Raw genomic sequence first — 19,708 nt, 5'->3', positions numbered from 1 at the left:
ATGATATTTTTACATTATAGGAGGCATCATTAAAATACAGAAGCACTGCGTAGATCGTTTGTTTTGGATATTAAATGCTTCAACATGAATGAAAGGTCGTAGTGATAGATTGCTTTTGTATTGTTTCTACAACATAGGTCTCTACTATGATATTTTTACATTATAGGAGGCATCATTAAAATACAGAAGCACTGCGTAGATCGTTTGTTTTGGATAGTAACTTGCAGAGATAAAATTGAAGCTGCCAAATAATACAAGGTGCTGGCGAATTGTAATAGGACTTTTTAGCATTTACCTGGCTTTGCTCTTTATACAACTGTTGTGGCTCTTAGAAGTGTTTGTTGATGTGTCCGTGTTCTTTCCTTGGTTTTTTATTTGTCATGCAATTACTAAGAGTTGCAATGAGTGGATGGTTGTCAATTTTTGTGTAGTGTGTACACATTGTGACAATGCGTGGTGTGTAATTTATCTACGGTTTAAGTTTGTTTGCCTGCCACCTTACCTTGTTCATATCTCCAGAGAGTCTAGTAAAATGTTCACAATTTAAGAACAATTTACCGGCTGCATTTGTGCTGTTATGTGCTTGATAATGAATATTGGACTGGTGCTGTTGTTTTCAAACTTTTATTGTGAATATGTAAATAAATTACTTGTATTTGCAACTTTGCACTAGTTGTCAATGTTTACATAACATACCGATTCACAACATGACTTTTTAGTCTGTTGCGTATATGGTATCAGGCAGCAGGAATACGACCGCAGAACAGAAATAACGCAACACATTTTTGTGTCTTTGCCAAGTTCACCTTGCCTGCCACAATGATTTGGTACAAAGTAACTCAATCAGATTGCATAGTACATATGTTAAGGCAGTTCACATGATAAGTGCACATCGATATAGTGTTAATGAATACTGTGGGGGTATCGTGTCTGCCTATGCCTACTGTACGCTATTGTTGGACCCGTTTTCAGTGGCACTTATTTACTAGGAATGAAATGTTTATTAAGAGAAATGCACTTAATCAACATTGTTGCAAAATACAGTGGTCTAAAATGATAAAAGACAACAAGTGCAATCAAAATGTAACACAGCTGTGACATTGATTTCAGCTTAATACTCATGTTGTGAACTTAAATTTAAAAACAAGTACAGATACTCTCAAATGGGAGGATGTTGGTTATCCTCCTGGCACTGCTACTGCAGTTTATAACAAGTTCTTAAATAATTTAAAGAATACGAAAAATAGCAGTGAAGGAACAGGATGTAAACAAGCTTCAGAGCAGCTGTATCTATATAAAAGCTTTGCCAAGGACTAAAGCAATGTAACCAAAAGGACAAACAAGAAAATATGTACACTGTTTATGTAGCCGTTGCATGGCTTTAATTACGGACTATTCACTGTGACAAAATCAAAGGTGGCTGAAGGTTTGCTAAAATGCAACACATGTGAAAGATCTCATCCATAGCAGGAATCAGTGAAACTGGTACTCGGTGATTTAAGATGTTGTAATGCTTAATCCTCTTAATTGCTCTCTCTACGTGTATTCGGACAGATGCGACTGAGTAAGTCTGTTCCATTTCCTCGGGTGTGAAGGGAATATTGCTTCCTGCTGAAAAAGGTGGCATTACGAGGATTACTCCTCTATCAGCAAGGGAAGTTCTGATGCCTGGGAAGCCCCTGTCAGCCAAAATTGTGTCTTCGGGTCCAATAATGTTCAGAAACTTAGAATCTAATGTAATATGAGTATCCGAACATCTACCACCATATGGTTTGGACTTGAAGACAACCATTCCATTTGGGATGATAGCAACAAGGAATTTCAACGTGTAAGTTCCTTTGTATGGAGAGTAGAGCATGTGTTGCTGCCTGACCTCGGGTGGGGTTTCAGTTTTCAGTTCTGTGCAGTCGATGATGAGGGTGCACTGTGGGTAATTTGCTTTAAAGCAAGAGGGCTGCGACAACATTATGTCAGTTACTGGGGGCTTGTAGATCCAGTCCCTCGTGATTTCAACGAGTGTGTGAAGCACAGTGTAGAATGCACGGGACGCAGTTTTCTCATGTACTCCAAAAAGGGTAGCAACTGCAGAGAATGATATGCCCAGCTTCATTTTCATTAAAAATATGAGCAGCTTATTTTCAACTGTAACGTCGCTACTCCTGTCCCTCACACTTGGCAACAAGCCGAGCAGTAATGCAAGCACGTTGCCGTCGACCCCACAGAGACTTCTGAGAGAATCTGGGCTTGCAATAATACTGTGATAGCCGGAAAAAAAACACGTTCTGGTGCTGGGACCAACTGCAATGCTCCTTGCAATGTGTTCTTGAGTGACAACACTTTCACATTCTGTAGGAGCAGCCTCAACACTTTCAGGGTAAAGCCCAGGATCATCATCTTCTTCAACGTTGGGGAGAACATCTGTTTCAATGCCCTGAATCTGCGGGCAGGAAACAAAAAAATAGAAATTGGAGTTACATGCATTTGAAATCCCAGGAATTGATACCAAGCACATCTGAATTGTGGCAAACTTACATCTTGTATTTCAGCTTCAAGATTTTCTTGGGCTGCACAAGAGCTTGGTACAGTGCTGCTTGCACTCTCAGCAGAATTCGAGGGGTCTGTACTTTGCACAGTTGTAGCTGCTGCATCTGCCTGGTGTCTTTTCTGCCATCTGAAAGTAAAAATACTGAGGCATGTATATGACGCATGTAGATAGTGAACAAGAGTTGCTATAAATTTTCCAGTAATATATCTTTAGCTTACTCAGGCACAAAATTGTTAATCGAGTTCGAGCCCACCTGTCTTTCTTTTAATTTGTTCTACAGGTTTGTTCTTAGGCATATCAGCATAAAAATCTAGGAATTTCAAAGTGGTTCACATTGAAAATGTCCTGAACACCAGACTTGAGTATCTTCTCTATTTTAGGCACATTATCATAAGGTTTAATCCATCAATTATTTACAGAAAGTAAATTGTGCCAGTCTTTTAATTTTGTAGAGCAGGAGAAATACAATATCTAGCGTGGCACTTTAAAATTCAATAGCTGTTCGAAAAGGCATACTGTGCTTTCTTTTTAGGCTAATCAAGCAGTACCGTGCTTGTTTAAAGAAATTATGGGGATAACCCAACCGTCTCAGACTTAACAAAACTGTACAAAGCGCTTTCAGCTACGTGTTAGTTTTTGTTAAAATATAATGAAGGAGTAAAACTTATTTACTGAACACGACTTCATGCACGCGTATTACAAGTCAGTGAAAGTCTCCGAAGAAAAGGTGTGTGCACAACTGAACCATTGAATTGACATATTCGGAAAGGATAAACACTACACACCAAACGCGAAGGATAAGCGACCGGCTTGTGTATTTGAAACGAATGGCCGTTTTTCCTGACCATATTCTGTTGCGACGCGCTGTTTTTTCGAAGTTCGTCACTTGAACTTCCCATCTGATGCAACACAGCTGCTGTCTTTCTTGCGCGCTAAGTTTTGATATCGCCTGGATCGGGGCCTTGAATTTCGATTATTAATATCTCAAATTACGTGAGTTTTTGGGGTTCTTTAAAAAATGGGTGTGCATATAAACACGTCCAGCATCTTTTCCTACAAAACAGCTGCCCTAAAGTTAACAATTAAAAAGTTAAGGAACGAGCTTTTGCGAATGACATTTCAATGAAACTTTTGCGGCAAAGTTCTTCCGCCTCGGCGTTGAGTTCGTTTGCGAAGACGACAGGGACCTGAGTGTCCAAAAAGCTTTATTTTTAAAAAATTGTATTGTCAAAAAAAAAAAAAACGCCTTGCATATATGAGAGTGTCCATATAATTGCTATCGCAATAAAAATATTTCAAATGTCTTGTGTATATGCGTCTGTAATGGAACGTCCACACGCCGTCCTCAGGCGCCACGGAGCGCAGGTTCACTTCACTGCGCGTCTCCTCACAGCCAAGGCAAATGAGATATGGCGCGATGCGGTTCGGTCGCGCGTATCTCGAGATGAAAGCATGTGATATATTTTGTTACAGCATCAGAAAAACAGGAAATAGCGAGTATTCGGGGAAGTCTTCCAGACTCGAAAAGCGGCATGTAAGAGGAGACTACTTAAGGTGCATGCACGCGGTGCGAGAAAAATCTAGCTTCGGTGCTCACTCTTTTCTGCTGCAAGCGATATGTTATCAGCTCAGTAAGTTGCGCGGCAGCTTTTTGTCGTCTCCACTAATCTTCACGCGGGCGTTTAGATCGACCCGCTATCTTTCGTTCGCGGCACGGCAGTAAAACAACGAGTGTGTGTCCTATTAGTCTCGGCGGAGAACGCACTGGCGTACGCGATACCTTCGTGTGTCTGCGGCACCACCAGCCACATATCGACAGGTGTTTTGGCGCCTCTTGGTCAGCAAGCGACGGTGTCCTTCAACCACGTTTTTCGAGGCAGCAAACAGCGTGCGAACATGAACGAAAAATAAGTGTCATGCAGCGTATACCCGCGCGCCGCATCTTTCTGTATCGCAGGAGATATACGTACAGCACCGCTCAGTACCTTTGAATTTTTCGCAGACGCTTCACACGCATTCACACCCACGCACGCGCGCACACACATACACAGAAATAACTAAATAAACACGTAATTTTTTAGACACGTGCGCGTTACCTACTACTCATCCAGTTCTCCAACAGCAACATTAATGCTCACATTTAAAAAACCACAGTCGAAAGGGGCTGCAATGCATTGCGAAACATGCTCAAGAACAAAATTTTGAATTCGTAAAGGAACAAAATGGTTGGCTAAACTGACCTGCCAAATCTTTCCGTTCCACTTGTTGAGTCAAGCGGAGGCGGACGTCTGTAAAGAGGTGGGAAGATTGATGGCACATAGGCAGGATGGTTCGCCACGTTATTTTTTCTGTTGCCAACGAAGTGGCGGCTGCATATTCTTGCATTTTCGGTTGGTTGCCACGGTTCTCCGTCAGGACTACGCAAAACAATAACAGCAGAACAGCATTATCACACTTATCCATGCGAGCGGCTGTGCTGTGGAGATGCAAGTAATTCGCTTACCCAACACGTTGAACGGCCCGTATCCAGCGCTGTCGCCTTTCCGCTTCATACGACCGCGATGGGAAGCGGTAAAAGTGAACGTCGCTGTCGAGTCCTTCACGTTCGTGGCAATTGACAACACAACAGTACCGTCGATTGCGGCGCTTCTTCGGAGCGCGCGGAGCTGTCGCGTCTGGTTTCGTTTTCGCCATCGTCTGCGACCGGCGATAGTGAGCCAACAATCACTTTATGGCGGTTCGGTGGCGCGTCGAACTAGCGGAGAGAAATTCATAGCTCTCCTTCTGAGTGTTAAATGCACAAAACACGCAATATTAAGCGAAATAGTTGTTTTGCACTCGCTTGTTGCATCTGGTTCCATAGCAAACTGTGCAAAGGAGTCGGACTTTGCACTACCCAAAACTGCTCCGACAGGTGGCGCCACGCGTCTGCGAAACTCCAGAGTCTGACGTCTATATGGCGGACGCCGCCGGAGCGGGGGCGTGGCGGTGACGTGAACAGCGTCATCGCCGCGCCGCGACGTCACTGCCCCGCCCATTCGCCAGACTCTCCCCATCGACGGCTCTGGACGGCCGTAGCAACGGCGCGCCGCCGGCTAATCTCGGAGGCCATGGTTAACGGTTCTCCATACAAGAGAGGTAGACTGGCCAAGCTGGCGTCGCAGAGGCACCCTTGGCGCAGTTACGTTGTTTGCCTTTGGCTTAGTGTTAGCGTGCGTCGGCTCATCGGAGTAGTGCAGCTTCCACGTGCGCCAACGGGATTGAGACCACCGACTAACAAAACTGCTGCAATATGCGTTGCAGAAAGGACGCGATTTCAACGGGCGAATGTCTTGCTTTGGTGGAGCGAGACTAGCGCCTGTGAGACAGAGCACAGCGGGACGCACGAGTTTGCGGCTCAGGCTACGAACCTCTACCTCCCGTGTTGCTGAAGCGTATGTGTGGTGGTGTATGCATGAGCGCAGGCGTCGGTCACCCATTGCTAGAAAGCGCACACCGTGACGTTCCTCTCCTTAATTGACGACGCTTTGAAGAAGTGCATACCGGGCACCGGTGTTGATTATGAGCTTGTTGATATCATCCTTACGCGGGATTCACGATTCGCTGTGTCCGAATATATGTTCGCACCGTCAGCTACCACAACGGTTTAATCACGATCATGGGCGTTAGTCATCGCGATAGAGACATGCTGTCAACATGGTTGCATCCACGTCAAACGGTGCCATAGCTGCCAAACACGAATAGACATTGTACAAGCTCTCATATATCGCTACACAATAAGCACTACTTCTGTGAAGACACATTTCACTTTCGTGTTATACCGATTGCTATGACGGAGGGATCAGCCATGTTTTTTTCTGCTTTAGTGATAAGAGAGGTAAACATTATTGTAATTATCATCCATAGGCTACAATACGCCCTCTTCGCTAATCCCCCAGAATGGGTACGTGCCAAACTTGGTAGGCTACAAACAAACAAACAAACAAACAAACAAAGGGGTGGAACACTTTTCGAGGCTTTCAGTAGATGAAAGAACAAGAAAACGCTGCCGACAATCCAGAATAGTTCACATTTTGGCTGGAAGGAACACTCGCTTTGGGGTTTAGTTATCGCCATTACGCCCATGCAACGGAAGACGGCACCGAGGGAAGCACAAGGATGATATTAATTTTACCCGACATATTGGTATACCGTACATTGGAATTGGTTTTAGACTTATTTTACGAGTTAATTCAAGCCCAAATCAAATGTTCTTATCTATAAGAGCCAAATACAAAGTTTACTCATGAATACTGACGATAGTGGGCTATATAATTTTAGCCGCAATATAGATTTGAGGTATTTAGGGGTCAAAAATACACAAGCAAGAATTGTTGTAGCAGGACCGACCACAATGGCGGCAGCGAAAAAGTACGTTTTCCTAAGTGTCAGTTAAATTGCACGCTCTTCTAGAAAAAAACGCCACATATGTGGAACATGACATGGTCGGTGACTTCCAACTTTTGCCACCCGATCACCCTTATTGCACTAAAACAAACCAAAGAAAAGCTTGCGCTGCCCAATAATGCTTGTATGTCACAGCCAACTTACAAAAACAGGACTTGTCGAGATAAATTCCAAAGAAAGCATTTAGTAACGCAAAACGGGGATAAACGTGTCATCCAATATTATGACTCTGACATATAAACTGGAATAAACAGATTGGACGAATTTGTGTGAAGCATACCACATTTACTCGCAAAACTCTAGCGCTGCCCAAAGTAGTTGTTTATTGTCTAATGTATGCCGGTGTTTTCAATTGATGGTAAGTATCATTCACTACACTCCCCTTCGTTACATCTCTTCGTGATGTGGTTGAAGTGGATTGGCTTGATAAAAATGTTCCCGAAATATAATATCTGCCCTCAGGAATATTGGCAGCATCATAGAGTGGATTATATTGTTGACTGCTGAATTTCAGGTAATTCGTAGTATTAATCCTCTCTTTGATTCAAAACCGATGCTACAAACGAAGGGTTAACTGCATGAGTGAAACTGAACTAGAAAAAAGTAGGCACATACACTGTTAAGCCGCAATTGCCTAGATATTACTTAGAAGGTTAGTCAGTTTTCACTGAACAACACAATACTGCGGAGATTGCGCGATTCCCATTCTTCCTTATTGGCATTGTCCCGTAATGCATGCACCTGCAAAACAAATAAAGTATATATGAATAATGAATGGAGAGTGACAAAGTAACAGACAATAACCGACATGTGTCAGAATTCATGACACCGTAAAGAGTAGGAAAATAACCTGTAATCGCGATACACATTCTTGTCTACCTATTATCCTGTTCAATTCATGTTATGATTTTAAAAGGTTCGATTGGCATCCAACATTTTCACTTTCGTACTGATTCACCAGCCAATTTGTTTCCTTCATCTCCTACGTTATATTCTGATTCAGAGATGCACCACGCTCCTTTGCGGTCGCATAGACTCAGATATAAGACTCAACAGTCTCGTTCTTTCTGATTATAGCACGGCTGTTTCTTCTTTCACAACTGCAAACGTTTATACGCTACATTGAAAATTGTGTCAAATAACTAAAATCGTTGTTTCGTTGATTTCAAAACCTTGCAGGTGTTGTATTCAATCTTAAATGCAGCTCGAAATCGGAGACGCGAACACAGGTGAAGGTAGGAACAATAACAGGCGCTTTTAAATTGAGCTTTCAATAAAATTACACAGCACCTCAATACAACATTAACGTTGTGTACGCGACACTCCTGTCATACGATCGTGCAGATTTGAGGGAGGCGGGCGCTGCGTTAACGTGCGCTTAAGGCAGCCCCATCATTTCCCGAGAGAACCCGAAGACTCACGCATGTCAACGCATTGCTAAAGGTGGGGTGTTAGACCTCTCTCTGCCTCCACTTGTACTTCCTCTTCAAGAAAGGAGCCAAATTACACAAGGGCTTGTTGAGGCAGCACAATCTTACAGCTCACGGAAATATGTAGGAAGAAATATGACTCTTAAGGGCTCGTTTTTCTTTGTTATACACAGTATTTTGAGAACTAACAGGCAATTACGCCAAAGAAAGTGTAGGGGAGGTTACTTGTAGTAGTTTGGATATAGATGTGAAGAAACAAAAGTGCAGGAAAAGATCACTTGGAAATACGTTTCATTCATGCTTTCGGTTCTCGGTGTCATAAAGCAAAAGTGTATTTAGGAATGAGATAAAGGATATGTCATGGGTGTGTATAAATAGTGTCGCTAGCAAACGTTCCATATCATTCACGTGTGCTCTGTATGGATTCTGCCCTTCCTTATACAGTCATGTCCTAGCAGCGAAGCTGTTTACGCTGTCGGCAACTTCTGCTCCGTCGTAAAAAAGTATCATCTTCATTATCTGGCACGCGCTCTCCTATTTCTATTTACAGAGAAACTAGTTAAGCTATCGGTAACTGGTTCTCGGCTGTCCGCGGTCCTTTATCGCTGCAAGTTGTTCAAAAAATTACACCATCTCCCACTCAAGGGAACCATGAGGGGATGCGAATGAGCATTGGAGGCGCACACCAAGTTTCCGTAACATTCACTCGGAGTTTCCGTTAGTGCGCGAGGTTCGTATTTAGTGTTTGTATTATCATTACGTTGTGCTTGTGCGTTGCTTTCCGTTAGCACCGGCTGAACGAGTGGCGCCGACGTTGACGTTACAACTCATCTGAACGGTTCGAAGCGAGAATGATGGAAGCCGACCGAGCGCACATGCTTATATACACATGAAATGGAGGAGGACGAGGAGAGGGTGGGTTACAGGCTGCATTTGGCTGCCGCGCGGCTTCATCACGTCGGAGGAGAGGCAGCGCCGCGGCAGCAGCGCGGGGGAGGAGAGGACAGAAGGCGACCGAACACCTGCGTAAAGGAGGAGAGTCGGAGAGAGAGTAGGTGCATGTGCAGTGGAGCGCAGACGCCACCACCACCCCCGGACACAGCCCCGAGCAAAAGCTGCTTCGCATCTAAAATGAACCATTGCTGACTAGCTAACGTTCGCATTGTTGTGTTGTGCAACACTCCACAGGTGGGTGTGTGCCACAGGAAGTGGGCAAGCCCCACTAACGAGTTCAGCAGGTGCGAGTATCAAACCAAACGAGCAGGTGAATAAAAATAGAGAGAAAGAAAGTGACAGAAAAAAGCAAAGAAGTTTAGAGAGAACTCGGGTGAATAAAAACATCAAAAGATAAAAAGACACAAATATATATACATAGAGAGAAGAAAGCAATAGAAAGAAAGTTGAAGATAAAAATGAAGGGAAATAAAGTGAATGAAGTCATAAAAAATAAAAACACAGAAAGAAACTTATACATATAGAGAAATAGATACAAAAGATACAGACACGGAAAAGAGGTAGGAAGAACAGACAGCAAGACAGAAAACAAAGACAAGAGAGCAATAACTAGAGAGAAACAGGAATACAAAGGAAACGAAGAAAGAAACAGAGAGAAAGGTGATGAAAGAGAAGGAACAAAAATAAGGGCTCCAGTCCAGGATCCGAATTCTGTTGGACAGCGATACTGTATCAAACACCACACACTCTGAAGGGAGGGTTTCAATATTTCTTTAAGCAGTGGTAGTGAGAATCTATTTGTGGTCGCTGTGGTAGACCCTGATTGGTTCCTCGACCATTTTCAGCAAGACCAATTTGTCCCTTTCGTCGAACATTGTACTCATGCTGTCATTCAGAACAGCGTCAATTCATTCAGAATTCATTCATTCAGCAATTCATTAGGAATGAACTGAATGAGTTGCTGGACTAGTCTCGCTTTTATATATGAAAGCGTAAAACTCACGCAGGGAGAAGGAAGAGCCGTTTGACGTCATTCGAGGCCCTCGTGTTAAGTTTAAAGAAGCTGCAGCCTAATCTGTACTGGGAACGAGTGGGAGGGCGTTCCCATTTTTCACAGGCGCCTTATCATCCAGCATGTAGTTTTGATGCTCCTTTTGTTGTTTTCATTATCGAAGCGAAAACTGAGCTCTATGCTCTACGCCTGACTGCGCAGAAAGATATGCCGTTTGCCTTCAGTTGTTAAAGGGCCCTAAACTACCCAGATATCGACTTTTAGTTGTGGCGTTGCAGTTGTGGACGCGTCTAAAGCGAACACTAGCGCAGTTAGATGCGTTTTCTTGTTTCGCTCTTTCCATCGCTCCGCTCCGCTAGTCGGCTCGTCTTTCTACCTCTCCAAATGCTCTTTCTCAGCATCCGCGGTGAAAACGCAAGGAGCATGCATCTGCCAGTATATGAGCACGCCAGCGCGAGCGTCTGTTGGTGGTTTAGAAGCCTGGCGTTTCCGGCCACAGAGATGAAACCATTGCGGGGTAGATCTATACAGCTTCACTGCAAAAAAAAGAAACAAAAAAAAAACATGTGGCAGCTCTACTACTGTGAAACCTGAGGAAGTGTGTAGCACGCGCCCCCCACGATTCCTGTTCGTAGAGTTCCCACTGCTCCGTTTACCAAAGCAGCATTGATGTCAGTGTTTGTGGTAATTATGAAGGTTTGCCCCGACACGAGTAAAACCTTGCTAGGGAGATTCGCAAACTCGGTGTGCGACATGCGCGCTACTTTCTGCTACGCTTGATCATCTTTCTGCGTGTTGAGATACAGGTTGTCTTCAGCGAGTTCCGTCAGGTTGTTCTCCCCATCAGATGTAGCGACGCAGCGCGTGCGGAGCGTAGGGGGTGGGGCATTCGCTCGCTCGGCGAGGCGATGGCGCCCTCCCTTCAGCGGCGCCGTAGTCAGCCGCCGGTTTTCTAAATGTATTTAGCAATTTTTGCTTAATTATTGCGATCACTTCTTGGTTAGATTTGTTAACTATATTATTTTAAGCCGTGCTCGTTCATTCTAACGCGGCTTTGAGCATCGCTGCCATCATATGGTCTGTATTGAACGCTTTACTCTGAGCGTGATCACGCTACGTGAGATGCGTAGTTGGGCGACAAGCCGGGCCGCTAAAGTGTTCCGCAGTTCAAAATACAGAGAAACAAGGAGGCCACCAAACTGCGCTTTTCCTTCAGGATTGGCAACAATAGTGCCAATCCTGAAGGAAAAGCGCAGTTTGGTGGCCACAAATTTTTTAACAGCGAACCTTAATAGGCCTAGCGAAACTTTGGGCTCTTCCATGGAATAGTGGGTGGGTATGCGCCACGTAAAGTGATTATGGCCCACGCAGCTCCTATCAATCATACCAGGTCATTATATTGTAATGCAACGTCGACATCCCTGTCTTCCCGCATTACATTTCTACCTCTATATAGAATCTACACACATTTCTAAGTTACACCCCGCCGAATATCGCGATGAGTGCCCCTTGTACGGAGGGGTGTCAACACTGACATACGTTACGTACAGCTGTCCCTCGCGTCCTGTTGCGGCAAACTCCGCGCTTCTAAAAAGTGAGGGTGAGGAGGAGAAAAAAGAGGAGGAGAAGGTCACAAGCTCCACTGTTTGTTCAGTCTTGGCAGCACTGGTGCGTAGCTGTGCCAAGTTTATTTCTCTTCTGCTCCCCCTCACATTTACAGCGAAATCTGTTATCAGATCACAATGGCAATGGGGGTAGTTTTCCGCCGGCTCCGCTGTCCGTAACCACTGTCGAGCAATTGAAGAAAACAAGTGAAATCAGAAAAAAAATATCCAAGGGCCTATGAGACTTCAACCTAGGACCTCTGTGTAATAGTCGTGTATTCGAAAACAGAGCCACGCTGGTGCTTGAAACTGCCTTGCAAAAAGGCCCTGCACAGGCGTCATGTAAGGCAAGGAATCGCTAAAAAAAAGTGAGGAGGAGAGAAAGGAGTAGGGAGAGAATAAGCGCATATCATAGGCATGTATAGCATAGCATAGCAAGAGTTGGAACAGGGAAGTGAGGGTGAAGAGGAAAGAAATGAGGAGGTGGAGGTCACTAGCTACACTGCTGCTTTTGTTTTCGCAGCAGTGGTGAGTAGATACCCCGAGTTCATTTTTGTTTAATTGGAAACCTGAATTGAAAACAGGTGATTGTTCTTGATCTCACCTTCCTTTAGCCTGCGTCATACCCGGTCGGTCAAGCACCGTATCAAGTGCCTGAGCCGTAGAGTCACATACAATTCACAAGAGTGGACACTCCAGTCGAAAATCGGCGGAGCTACGCCAGCTTCAACACACCCGATAAAGGGCAATACATCGCTGTCTTCAAGGAAACGCGCGTACTAGTTATCTACTGTAGTACCTTTTCTATGCATTATACATGTACTTCGTTATGCGACTGTGATCGTGGCTTTGGCTGGCTCGCAGTAGGGCTTTCCATCCGTCTTTGTCTGCGATTGTCTGGCAGCACACGTTCGATATCGTCGATCGGGACTGCGAACGAAAAAAGCGCTGCATGGCATGGACGCGATGTCAGGGTTATCACGATCCGTGACCATGAACATGTAACGACAGCTAACAAACAATTTTCTCAATTTACAAGTTATCTCTAGATGCGCTCTTCAAGCAATCTCCGAATCAATGAACATGTAACGGACAATAGCAAGGCGACGCTGTAAAGATGTGCGATAAGGTGTTCGACGTACTTCGTGGTCTTCGCTGCGTTCGTCCGTCTGAACGTCTCGGTGCGTCGCTGCTGCATGGTGAGAAGGTCTTCGTTATTTTGCAAAGTGCTTGTTGGTATTTGTTACTTAGGCGTTCCGCTAAACTTGCTAGCATTGTGCTGTTCGTTGCAGATAGCTTTTTGTGTTTTCAACTCGCTCACGATGTTCGTGGTTTGCGTCACATTAAGCAAAAAACAGCGATTTGGAATGCTGCGCAGCACAGTTGTGAGAAAATCGATTCTTGGCGCAAGAAATTGAGTAGGCGCGTGCGTCGTTAGGTTTTCTTTGTACATACAATGCGGTACACGTGGTTCAAATTCAATGCATGTTTGTGCACTTGTGTGAAAGAGTAAAGTTGTGTTTAGGTTCGTTATTTGTGGCGTTCGGAGATTGCTTGAAGAGCGCATCTAGAGATAACTTGTAAATTGAGAAAATTGTTTGTTAGCTGTGGCTATGACGTACTCTTCTTCTTAATAAACACTAATCATGAAAATATCTGGGGTTTAACATCCCAAAACCAGGATATGATTATGAGGGACGCCGTAGTGGAGGGCTCCGGAAATTTGGACCACCTAGGGTTCCTTAACGTGCACCTAAATCTAAGTACACCGGCCTCAAACATTTTCGCCTGCACCGAAAACGCAGCCGCCGCGGCCGGGATTCGATCCCGCGACCTTTGGGTCAGCAGTCGAGCGCCATAACTACTAGACCACCGTGGCGGGGCTGCTTAATAAACACTAGTGGCTCAGCAGCCCATGCATGTTACCGAAGCTACTCGATCTGTGCAAGCAAGGCCTAAAACACACACACACACACATACACACACGCACACATACACACACACACACACGCACGCACGCGCGCACACACACACACACACACGCACACACACACACAACAAAATATAACCTCCGGGACGAGCATTCGCCCTGAAGTGATCTGGGAGGCCGATCGGCGTTCCGCATATCTGAGGCTGCGAAAATTCCACACACCCACTAGGTGCGTTGCGAAACCAAACCAGCCGCGGGGGCCCATGCAAGTGGCCGCTCTTATCCTTGTATATGTTACTCTATGCATGGACGCCACTAATGATGGCCGACGCGTTTCCTCCCCGCGTGAGCACCGATCGGTGGCAGGTTTCGCACGCTTTCACTCGCACGCAGAACTTACGACCAGCCGTGGGAGTATAATCAATTTAGGCTTCATACGAAACGTCACAGCGACGGCGATGGTATAAGTTCCCCACGATTGTGCATATACTTGATATTGCAATAATAATAAAAATGACACACGTACCTTGAAGCAAGCCACAATTGCAATGACCTTTGTAGATTCCATCGACTGGACTTGGTGTGCAGTATTCACCGCGCCTCGCTGTGCGATGGCATGCTGTTCTGTTCAGCTTCCTCCGGCAGCACGCACCCCACTTACAATCACTTGAGTGACGGCAGCGCCTATCATAATCTCGGACCTGAAATCATGTTAAATGATGATGATGATGATGATGATGATGCGAACTTTATTTTCATGTTAATGTGATTTCCGTGAAGCGCGTTCGCGGCCCTTTCTATGCTTTCATTTCCTGACCAATAGCGGACGCTGTGCGTATTCATTTAGTTAAAACAAGCCGTGCGGTTTCACTGGAGATGTGGAGAACATTTGCTCGCGAAACTTTAGCTTGTCCATAGTGGAAAAACAGCCAAGAATCTTCGCAGATTTTCGGATATATGTTTCACTTTGTATACGGTAGTGGGGCCCAGGTAAGAGATTGCAGAATTTCCCCAAAAATATGGCGCCATGCACCCGCCTACGTAGGTGTATGAAGCGAACTAAAACGTTCGCTTGCCAGTTTTACTTTAACCAAAGTTATAAGCTGCCATTTCGCATTGGACTACTGGCTGCATTTCACTATCTTCCTTGGTTGCTTGCCAGGTTGCGAAACTTCGCTCTAAACAGTCTACATTGACTAACTATCAGTACCGCTTTAGAGAAATTTCCGTCATCTATTCTGCTAGATACAAGGATGCGTTACACATGAAGGACATCTTTGTTTTCAGTGCGTTCACGGAATCTGTTAAGAATAATTACACCCTAGTAACTCTAAATGTTCTTATTTGATATTGCACAAATCTTTGCTGTCCCTTTAATCACTCTCTTACGAAATAAAGAGATAATCTCGCTGCGCAACACTACGCATTTTAAGTGTTTGATATACTACATAGAATGTGCAGCTAAACTGAGCATCACATTGTTGTTACCAGTGACAAGAACAGAGATGCGAAAATAAAACGTCTGAGCTATTGTTACCTACGACGGAAACATCTCGTTCATACTTGCCTTTCTCGGTTTACGAATTGGTGGTAAGCATAAAATGCTTGTCACTAGGAACGCAATACATATAGTTTTAAAGTAAAAGCCCATTGGCTTCATTGCTGCCTTCGATAATGATGCATAACAAAAATTTTCACCGAATTCTTGCTTAAGCCATAGCGCATGTCGTCGCTTCTGCGTGCGCAGAGCAGCTGCTAAACTGCGCAAGCTCATAAAAACTAGTGGAATGGCCCGCGAGAGCCTCGTGGTTCTATCTGCATACAAATACTCTTTATTGTGTCACAGCATGCTGCTCTACCACCTTGTCGATGGCACATTTACAACAAACAATACATTATGTTAAGACTCAACAGCGCTTTGGTCTGTACTGTGTTCCTCCTCTATCTCATCGTCGAGATCATAAAAGCAGACACAATCACACGAAATGAGCAGGTGCGCTTAGCAGGTTATACAACCCAAGGCAAGACATAGTTACAAGATAGCGCTGAGTTGCGTGGACGCCACTTTGCATTTAAATGTAACATACGTTCAAGAATAGTGAAAAAATACAGTATTAAATAGAGGGTTGAGCGGCACGCGGTTTAGCACTTTCCGTCACCATGCCGTCGCTTTTACATAAATATTCGGGCGCGAGTATTCGGGTGATTCTGCTTACGAACCTGTGTAGCGGAACATGTGGTCTCGGTGGCGTGGTTTGTGAGAAATGTATCGAGATAGATCAAATAATAAAAATTACGGTTCAGGACATAATCCAGCCCTGTAATTATCGTGGCCCTCAAGTCTTTTACCACAGAGCCTAGGCAGCGCTATTTCGTTCTTCAATACATGACAATACTGCCAGTAACTCTTGTCAACTGCTTACAATAGAATTCATCCAATTACAATGATATTCTAATGCACGACAGGTACATTATTTAAACAACAGCAAAAGATCCGCCATGGTGGTCTAGTAGTGGAGGTGTTCGACTGCTGACCCGAAGGTCACCGAGGCACAAATGATTGAGGCCCATGTACTTAGATTTAGGTGCACGTTAAAAAAAGAAATGTGGTTGAAATTTCCGGAGGCCACCACTTCGCCGTCCCTCAGAATCAAATCGTCTTTTTTTGACGTTCAACACCAACAATTATTTATAGAGCCTAGAAAAAAATTCACAGTTTCGCCGCAACGGCGAAGCAATGAATGCGATAGCAATAAATTGGAATGTAACGCGAAGAATGGAAAGCAGCTTGAAGTTGCAGCGAGCAAAGTGACCTTCGTACGCTCTGTGACTTCAGCGTGGACATCGCGGGGAAAGCACAAAACATACAACGCCCCGCTCCAACCCCCGGGCCGCCCCCTTCTTTCCTCGAGATAAGGGCAGGAAGGCGACCATGCCCTCTAGGGAGAAGATCAACTGCGTTCGCAGGAGCGGTGCGACGATCTTTATAGTGCGCCATGCGCGCACATCGCACCATCTATTTAGTGACTAAGAAAGCATGCTGAAGTAAATGGTGTATAGAAATAGCCGGTCGTGAGGAGGCTGAAACTGTTGGTGGCCTAACCGTCTAACGCCGCGCACTGCAAAGCGAGAGCGAGAGGTTGCCCGTTCGATTCCGCGCATCGGAAAGTTTTTCTGAATTATTTGAATTATTTTCCTTTGTGGCTTTTACATATATATATATATATATATATATATATATATATATATATATATACGGTGCATGACGGTGGCGACGGCGACGGCCAAAATCAGCCGCGATTGTCCATACAATAAAATCTATAAAGCTAAGAAAAACAAGCGTTAAACTTTAGAACAATGACAAGAGGCTCAACCTCACTATGCACTTGAGCAGCAGTTTCCCGGTAGATACAGTGAGGTTCCCAGCTTGCTTGAAAAAGCATCGAAAAAATACCCCATACAGGTTGAATGTTAAATGAGGTGTCATGTTAACAGGTGTAACACTGCAAGGCAGGATTTTACATATATTCTTCCCAGGCGTAACACCAATGAACTGTACAGGAAGTGCATGTCTAAAGTTGCCCACTTTAGACAGAAAGTGCTCCGTCATAACTGTCATTATCATCATCAGCTACGTCACCAACAAAGCATGAAGCGGGGTAGGTCCGCGTATTTTCTTAGAGAAATATAGTTCGGTACCTCGATACATCGAAGGATGGTGAATTATGGGGCAGTGAACACTTAGCAACTGTGTTTGCAGTAGGTGCCCTTGGAATGTTCGCAACGGCTCATCTCCACGAGCATATGCCTTCGTTTCATCGCAGCACCAATTAGCTTTCCGCCGCGAAGTGATGTTTCGCAAGCGAATGTGAGGACCATACAAACAGGGTCCGAAAGCACTATAATGTTCCACTCGCAAAGTCGAAGCTTAATTATCCTCCCAGTTTTTGTAGCGCTGGCAGAGTCGTGCCGGGGCCTTGATGCATAGTTCACTTGAATTTATATGCTACTGAAACCTGCATCTATAGCACAGCCCCATTTTTTCTAATGCCATTATTTATTGTTATGCGTGTGTTCTTAACACCAATGTAGGTACCACAAGCGGACCGGAATTGAAAGAAAAAAAATGACAGTTTTCCTGCAAGCGCGAGGCAATGAATGCGATAGCGACAAATTGGAATGTTTTACAAAATAGGGTTGGCAGCTAACCCTTTTTTGATCCGATGTTGTGTAACTCCACCAAACACTGGAGTAAGAGAAATCGGCCGCTCTAGTGAACGAGGCGGTTCTCGTGCGCTCTGTCGCTTCAACGCGAAGTAAACGGAGAAGGCGTAACACGTACAAGGGTAGGAGCCGTCTAATAATGCATGTCTAGACAGCGTGCGCGACCACGCCCTTTTGATCAGAGTTCGCAGCCTCTCTCGCTGATGTGTGTCGAGACTGCGCCCTTTTGATGATCTTCACCGTTGCTGCCCGAACGACGCAGCCCACTACCGGCGCTCTTTCATGCTCCTTCGCCCGAGGGAGCTTTCCGGCGGCCTTCACTTGCGCTTCAGCCTGGTCCGTCTGCAGCCTTCACAAGCTTTCGCGCGCACATAGAACAGACGACGCCCACGGCACCTTATGGCAATGGCAAAAATGTGCATCGAGTCTCCATATAATTGCTACCACAATAAAAACTTACGGGCAGTGCTCTCCTTTTTTTGTCTCACTCTCATCGCTGGAGTAAACAGCGCTCGCAAAGTCCCATGAATTTGCTAGCCATCACATTTTTTCTAATATTTACGAACGCCAAAGTCACACTCACAGACGTTCCTTTCCACACAGCATTGTTTAGGTGCGCGACGAGAAGAGGGCAAGGAATTGAGAAGGCGAGGCGAACGGGGCCTCATAACGCTGTCGCGCTGCACTTCCAAGTTTTTGCCTTACGCTACTTTTGTGACAACACGGATTGTCGAGACAGCATACATGACAAATTAGACCATCGTTTACGACCTTGAAGTAAAGACGATGTTGAATGTAATACTTATGCACGAGTGGGACGGTAATGACCAGTGCGTTGTGGGTATTAAATAACGACCAGAGGAAGCCGGACAACTTTTGCGTTTACAAAGCAGCAAGCAGCTCGAATGATTCACCAGGAACTGCAATCTTCGGCACAGACCTTTTACGCAGAATGACGGCGACAACGTTTGCGGCTCAGCGTATGGTACGTACTGGGAGGCGGGGGCTGTCCGTGAAGCTCCTGCGTAGACACTTTGGAAGCTCGAGTGTTCTGTGCCACATGACTCGGGAATCACGGAGTGCATCCAGAAAACCCACACTGCTCCAAATAGTGACGGCATCAGCCCTAGGTTGTCCCCGCTTTCTGATGCCCAACAACACAATGGTAACCTGGGCTAGTTGGTGATTATATATCGGCATGTTTTCCCAGCGCAAATTGAATCTGAATCTGATTATCTCGGTCTGATGTTATGACTTTTGTGACAGCTTGCGCAGGTTCCAAGCATATTATGTTCATTTCTTCTGTATATATTTATGGCCGTTTCGCTAATAAGGCTCAATTGAAGTAAGCGCCTGTGTTGTCTCCTCTACACTGTCATTGTTCAATTTGCGCTATGCAAACATGTCGCACAGACGAAGTGCCTGCACAGCTCGTGCGTCTGTAGCTACGAAAGGCGATGGTGGTCTTTGTCATTCAGATTCCTTTTTGTACTACACGCCGGCCACGTGACTCTTCTCACGACGCATCAGATGCTTTTGCCTTAAGGAGTATCCATAAGTCAG

General features: G+C 45.0%; 1 protein-coding gene across 1 annotated transcript; it reads right to left on the bottom strand.

The window, feature by feature from the left end:
- Window positions 1-924: 924 nt before the first annotated feature.
- Window positions 925-19,207, bottom strand: LOC119375335 (uncharacterized). Its single transcript, XM_049411243.1, has 2 exons — window positions 19,139-19,207; window positions 925-2,437 (listed from the first exon to the last, which is right to left on the bottom strand). Exons 1-2 carry the CDS (start codon window positions 19,205-19,207, stop codon window positions 1,397-1,399), a joined length of 1,110 nt encoding a protein of 369 aa, XP_049267200.1. The 3' UTR covers window positions 925-1,396.
- Window positions 19,208-19,708: the final 501 nt, after the last annotated feature.

Source organism: Rhipicephalus sanguineus, chromosome 11 (assembly GCF_013339695.2).
Source record: "Rhipicephalus sanguineus isolate Rsan-2018 chromosome 11, BIME_Rsan_1.4, whole genome shotgun sequence".
NCBI lineage: Eukaryota > Metazoa > Arthropoda > Arachnida > Ixodida > Ixodidae > Rhipicephalus > Rhipicephalus sanguineus.
Note: the sequence above shows the minus strand (reverse complement) of the source record. Positions and strands in the feature narration are given on the sequence as shown.

What these genes read in the sequence shown, in the direction of transcription:
- LOC119375335 (XM_049411243.1), bottom strand. Translation starts at nt 19,207, where the DNA reads ATGTGGCACAGAACACTCGAGCTTCCAAAGTGTCTACGCAGGAGCTTC. An exon ending in CGGACAGCCCCCGCCTCCCA is followed by an intron (nt 2,438 to 19,138) that starts GTACGTACCATA and finishes TCCTGCCCGCAG; the next exon opens with ATTCAGGGCATTGAAACAGA.